This window comes from Eimeria acervulina, genomic scaffold (assembly GCF_000499425.1).
Source record: "Eimeria acervulina Houghton genomic scaffold, Eah_scaff63, whole genome shotgun sequence".
NCBI classification, from domain to species: Eukaryota; Apicomplexa; class Conoidasida; order Eucoccidiorida; family Eimeriidae; genus Eimeria; species Eimeria acervulina.
The window spans coordinates 3,285-10,000 of record NW_013549681.1 but is presented as its reverse complement, the minus strand read 5'-3'; the positions used below and the strand labels follow the sequence as shown (position 1 = coordinate 10,000).

General features: G+C 51.8%; 1 protein-coding gene across 1 annotated transcript in view; it reads left to right on the top strand.

Annotated features, from left to right (window-relative positions):
- EAH_00011630 (troponin C, putative) overlaps positions 1-1,408 on the top strand; it is a gene marked incomplete at both ends in the record, with an annotated part of 3,916 nt that extends 2,508 nt beyond the window's left edge. Inside the window, one exon of the mRNA XM_013394801.1 lies at positions 128-1,408. Coding sequence (XP_013250255.1) covers positions 128-1,408 — 1,281 coding nt within the window. The remainder of the gene's footprint in view (positions 1-127) is intronic.
- Positions 1,409-6,716: the final 5,308 nt, after the last annotated feature.

The following is a 6,716-nucleotide window of genomic DNA, read 5'->3' as shown; positions in this document are numbered from 1 at the left end:
CTTGGCGTTGCTGTTGCTGCTGCTGCTGTTGTTGTTGCTGCTGCTGCTGCTGCTGTTTCCGTTGCTGGTTTGTTCATTGGTTAGCGCTGCTGCTGCTGCTTGCGATCCTTATATTGGGGTGCTGCAGGAGACAGAGATGAAGGCAATATCTGCTGTCTTCCCTCCTCCGCTGCTGCTACCACCGCTACCACCGCAGCAAGCGGACCGCGAGTCGTTGCTGCTGCTGTACACGCAGCAGCAGAAGGAGAGGCAGCAGGAGCAGGAGCAGCAGCAGCAGCAGCAGCAGCAGCAGCAGCAAGCTGCAAGAGGACAGGATCTGCTTCAGTCAAGAGAATTTCAGGGGGCCCCTGGGGCCCCTTGGAAGCTGCAGGTAATGCACAAAGATCCATATAATGATCTGCTGCTGCAACAGGCTGCACGAGGAAGCAGCAGCAGCTGCTGCTGCCAATACTGCGCTGCTGCTGACGGCGTCCTCCCCGGAGGATTTGAGCCCCTAGCGGGAGCTTCCCCTGCCGGCTGCAGCAGCAGCAGCAGCAGCAGCAGCAGCTGGCAGGAGAGGGGTTCTTTTAATAAGCCACCGCCCACTGAGGTCCTTGTAGGCAGCTTCGTTATTGACAGGGCGGAGGCGCTGCTGTCGTTGGTTGCGCAGCAGCTTTCTGCTGCTGCTGCTGCTGCTGCTGAAGGGAACATGGCAGACGAAGATGCGTGCAGCAGCAGCAGCAGCAGCAGCATCAGACAATTGACACAGGGAGACTCACAGGATGTGCGGGGGGTCCAGGGACCAGTAGTTAATGCTGAAGCAGCACCCCATACCTCAGCAGCAGCAGCAGCAGCAGCTGCAGCAGCAGCAGCAGCAGCAGCTGCAGCAGCAGCAACAGTAGGGGATGCTGCAGCAGAGGCAACACCCAATGCACCGTGCTGTCTGAGGAAGGAGGCCTTGGCGGTCACAGACACGGGAGAAAGTGTAGCTGCCGCAGCAGCACCTGCAGCAGCAGCAGCAGCAGCAGAGCCGGGGGAAGGCCCTCCATCAGCAGCAGCAGAGAAGACAGGAACAGCAGGAGTAGCAGCAGCAGAGGCTGCAGCACAAACAGCAGCAGCAGCGGAGGAGACAGGCGAAGCAGCATCCGCAGCAGCAGATGAAGCAGCACAAACAGCAGCAGCAGCAACAGGAGCAGCAGCAAGCCCTGAGGCAGAATCTGTATGGACAGCAGCAGAGGAAGCAGCAGCTGCAGCAGGTTTGTGCCGAGGCCTTCATATGCGCCTTGAAGCATCGCGTTTGCTGCTGGAGTTTGTTGAAGAAACTCCGGTGTACAGACACCTCTCACTCAAAGTAACTGAGCTAAAGAGATGGCAGCAGGAACTGCTGCTGGCTTGGAGACAAGTGAGGGGGAAGCAGCAGCTGCAGTAGCAGCAGCAGCAGCAGGATCAGCTGCCACAGCATCAACTGCAGCAGCAGCAGAACAGCAGTAGCTGCAGTAGCAGCAGCTGCTGCAGCTGCAGCGGGATCAGCTGCAACAGCATCAACTGCAGCAGCAGCAGTGCAGCATCAGCTACAGTGCAGCATCAGCCGCAGCAGCAGCTACAGCATCAACTGCAGCAGCAGCGGCAGCATCAGCTGCAGCAGTATCTGCAGCATCAGCTGCAGCATATCATGTGAGATGCAGTTTGTATGTTCAATTGCCTTTTAGGGTTTTGTTTTGATTTTTTTGTGAATACCCCGGAGGGATGAAGCCCATTAAGAGGGGTAGAGGGGGAAGAGAAGAATAAAAACATAAAGTAGCAGCATCTCTTTATGTTGATTGAGGTGTCTCTAGAGGTCTTATCTGCATATACACCTCAACCAGTGCATGAGTACAGTGCATGCATACACTGCATGCAATGCATGCGTCTTCGCTAACCAGGGTTTCTGTACACCGGGATCGATGCAGCGCAACTCAAAAGATCTGAGTACGAGCTTTTTATAAAGCTTGGGCTGTATGCGCACCTCTTACCCTTGAAGAGCAGCAACAAACATAGAAGCAACGATAGGAGACACAGATACAGCTAAGCAGCAGCAACGCAAACCCCAAAGGAACGGTTGCTGCAGCCGCCAGGCCCCCGTTTGCTGCAGCAGCTATCCAGCTAGCGAACTCGTTCATGGCTAACAGCAACGCCTGGCTATCTAACTAGCTATCTCGCTCGCCGATGGCTAGCTGCAGCTAGCTGACTGTCGCTAGCTTGTGAGGAGGAGAAGCTGTATATGCAGCTTGCGCTTGCTTGGCAACTTAGTCGTGTTTGCAGCACAGGCAGCAGCTACACAGTATCAGCAGCTTCAGCGGCACCAGCTGCAGCAGCAACATCAGTAGCAGCAGCAGCAGCAGCAGCAGCAAGAGTTGCAGCAGCAGGAGTACTTCGCGAGCAGCAACGGCAACACCGCACAAGGCAGCTCCACAATTGCTCTACCGCTGTACGCGCTGTCTGCTGTTATATCCTGACTTTAAGGAGAGGAGAATCTTTTGCAGAAGACGAAAACCCAACAACGGCACACTTCTCTTATTTGCTGCTCAACCCCCCTGCTGGCTGCTGCAGCAGGGGGCTGAGCGGAGAGGTGACCCTGGGTGTGGGGCCCGCTGTGTTGTCTTCTAAGACGTTAGATGTGCAGATAGTTTCAAAATCCTTAAATTTTATTAATTATTTACTTGCATGCATGCAACGGACTGTACACTGAGGTGTACGTATACCGCAGACGAATGAGCGGTGGGGGCCCCAGCGGGGGCGGCCGGTGCAGACCTCAGAACCCTGTCTATGAAAAGGCAGAAAAAAAGTATTTTTCTCCTTTTTAAATTATATTTCAATTAATTTATCGCATTTATTACAAAAAAATTCAGCACACGGTTACCTCGGGTCCCCAACCCCCGCCCGACTGCGAGCGCGGCAGCCCCCTGAAGAGGACTTAGAAGAAACTCCGTAGAAAGAAGCTAAAGAATAGATTATATTAGCCTTATAATTTATAATTTATAGTTTAATTTTAATTAAAATGATTTTAAAAGGTAGTGAGGGCTCTTAAGCTTTTGTCCAGTCTAACAAACGCCCGAGGCGACAGACAGGGCCTCTGCCGAGCGTCCCAGCAGCAGCAGCAGCAGCAGCAGGAGCAGCAACGGCAGCAGCAGCTGCAGCAGGGGAGAATGCCTAGCAGCAGCAGCAACCCTCCCCCTCCTGACCTGCCTACTCAGGTGGAGTTGGAGGCTCTACGGAGGGCTTTTCAAGCTCTAGACGCTGATGGGGATGGGCGTTTAAGTCACCAGGATATCCTTACAACCCTCAGCCGTCTGCATCACAAAGCCACCCGGGCAAGTCTTCTTAACCTGCATGCAAAGGGGGCCCCACGGTGTCTCCTGGGATCGACTCCTGGGATCGATTCTTGGGATCGTCTCGTGGGATCGACTCCTGGGACCGATTCTTGGGATCGTCTCGTGGGATCGACTCCTGGGATCCTCTCCTGGGATCGAGTTCCACGATCGACTCCTGGGATCGTCCCCTGGGATAGGTTTAGTAGCTGCTGCAGATGATTGTGTGGTTTCTTCTGTCCACTCTGCTGCATGCAAATGTAGTTCTTGAGTTAAGAGGCAGTGTGTTAGATCAACAGAAAGACAACCGACAGAGGACCCCACATCCAGTGTCTGTACACCTCCCTATACACCTCAGCAGCCTCTCGTACACCGATGCGTGCGCGGCTTCCTTTATTCTTCCAACTCAACACTACCCCAGGCATACACTGGAGACAACACAACAGAAACAAGCATGTTCTGTTCCTTCCTCTTGCATGCATGCAACCGTGCATGCGGATTATATATGTATATATATATAGTTATATATTTATGCGCAGTAAAAGGAATATCTAGCACCCCTGTCAGACCTGCATGCATTCATGCATGCCTGCATGCAGGAGGTGTATGTACACTGTAGCCACTGTAGGGAGGATATAGAGTTAGGGATATTTAGATGAGTAGACAGATAAATGAGTTTTCTTTAGTATTAACAAAACAACAACAGCGGGAGAACTCCGCCCAGCAGCAAAGGGTGCAAGCGACGCAGAGCAGCAGCAGCAGCAAGACCACACAGAGACTGCTGAACCAAACTTGTCCAGCTGCTGCAGCGATTCAGCAGCAGCAACAGCAGCAGGAGCAGCAGCAGCAACAACATGGTGCACGGGCACAGGTTCCTATTTATCTTGGCAGAAACTTGGAACGCATCGCACGCTGCTGCTGTTGTTGCTGCTGCTGCTGCTGCTGCTGTTCCTGCTGCTGCTGTTGCTGCTGTTGCTGCTGCAGCAAGAGGTGGAAGTGATGCTGTGGGAAGTAGACGAAGACCTTGACGGGTTTATTAGTTGGGCTGAGTTCTTAACCCTCTATCAACGGGGGACTGCAGATCTTACGGGCGCGAAAACCCTAAACCCTCAGACCCTAAACCCTAAACCCTAAGCCCTAAACCCTAGTCGGCGTTGGAGGCGAGCCACCAGACAACATACGGCTCCTCATTAAAAGCGCTCTGGTCTCTTCCTGATGGATAGTGTTTCTAGTCCTTCTAGCAGCTTCGGTTGCTGCTGCTGTTGCTGTTGCTGCTGCTGCTGTTGCTGTTGATGCTGCTGCTGCTGTTGCTGTTGATGCTGCTGCTGCTGCTGCTGCTGGTTCAGGGCTTGAGCCCCGCAACTTCTTTCACGTAGTGCAGTTCCTGATGTATGATAAGGACCTTACAGGCGAAATTTGTGTAGAACAAACTCTGCAGATTCTCTTCGTTCGCTTCGGCAGAGAACTCCTCGACCAAGTGAGGGTTTAGGGTTTAGGGTTTACGGGGTAGGGCTTAGGCTTACAGGGTCGCTGCTAGGCGATAGGGCTTAGGTTTAGGGTTTAGGCGTTATGGGTTAGGGTTTACGTTTAGGGTTTAGGTATTAAGGGCTAGGGTTTATGTCTAGGGTTTACGGGTTGGGGTCTAGAGTTTATCTAGTACAAGTTAGGGTTTAGGGTTTGTGGGTTCGTCTTGATCAAACCTTCTGCCCCAACCCTAATGCTGAACCCTAAACCCTCAGCCTTCGAAAACCCTAAACCCTAAACCCTAATTTATGGGGGGCGTGCTCAGGAGATCCAGGCTATCTTTGGTGAAGATGAACGCAAGTATGATGGGCCTGAGAAGAAGCTAACTCTGACTGAATACCTAGAGAAAGTTAGGGCTCGAAAGACCGTCAAGTGCGTTGCCTAAACCCTAAACCCTAAACCCTAAACCCTAACCCTAAACCCTAAACCCTCAACCCTAAACCCGAGGGCTAGGGCTATAAGAGGAGCCTCGGGGTCAGTTGGATCGCTGCAGGAAAAAGGCTATAACGTATCCAAAGCTACGAAGAAAGTGAGAGCCTTCAGGTGTACGTACACCTCAGAGGCCGGTATAGAACAGGCTCTGTCTGATTGCAATTCGACGTTGCGTTTGCTCTGTGGGAGGCGCCTCTCGAACGAAATTGCAGCCATATGCAGCAGCAGCAGCAGCAGGAGTAGCAGCAGCAGCAGAAGTGGCGAGACTTACTTCACTAGGAGCTCCGTCCTGGAGAAGGCACGAAGAGATGTCTCTCTGCGTCCTTCAGTCTTTCTGCTGTTAGCAACAAATTAGATATCTGAAAGTGAGTATCTTAAGGGGCTTTTGAAACCTCTTGGAAGAGCCCAGGGTTCGCTGCAGCAGCAGCAGCAGCAGCAGCAGCTCTGCTGGTCTTACAGCTGCAACTCCAGCAGCAGCAGCTCTGCTGCTGCAGCTTCTGCTGCCGTTGCATCAACTGCGAGGGCGGGGCCAGACATTCTTTATGCCTCATAGGGGTGTCTTTGAGGACCTATTAGGAGGAGGATTCTTTTGTTCTTAAACTTTTTACTGATCGATTCATCTCTATCTGTGGGTAATAAATCGGGGTGTCTGTACACCTGATGGCGTGCGAGCCCAGCTGAGCCCATATGCACTCGACAGTCCTTAACATTTCATAATGAATAAATAGTTAAAATATTAAATCCTGAAGCTTTCTTATCTTCTGTATGGATGGCGTGCTGTACGGCGCCGGGGGCCCTGGCGTTGCTGCTGGTTACAGTTTTAAGGTTCCTTGCAGCAAATAAGAAGAAAATGAAGGTAAAAGGTTGAATTAAATGTAAAATAAAGGGGAAAATAAAGAATTATGAGGAGATCAATAGCAAAATATCAAAGATTCTTAAGAAGAAACCAGTGGAGCGCAGCGGCTAACTTGGGGTGTATAGGCAGCTCGGTGCGGCCTGCGTTGGTACAGAGTAGAGTGTATATGAAAAGAGTTGAGTTTCTTGAAGATTTTTGAATTCTTTTGATATTTCCTTGATATTTCAGTATTTATTTCTGCATTTTGCTACTACAAACGGACAGAAGGCCCTCAATTTAATACCCACCAGCACCATATCCACTAAGGGAGGACCGCCGATGCGTCGTCTGCGGCTCCTGCTGCGGTTGCTGCAGTTGTTTGATATTTCACTGTGTATCTTTGTATTGAAGAAATGCATTTATAAATGAAATAGAGAAAGGAGAGGTCCTTTTCTCTGGGGATAAGGGCAGAAGGAGAGCCCATTGCGTCGGCCGAGCCTCTGCTGCTGCTGCTGCTGCTGCTGCTGCGGCCGCGGCACTGCAGCTGGTTGCTGGCTGCAGCAGGAGCAGCAGCAGCTGCTGCTGCTGTTGCATGAAGC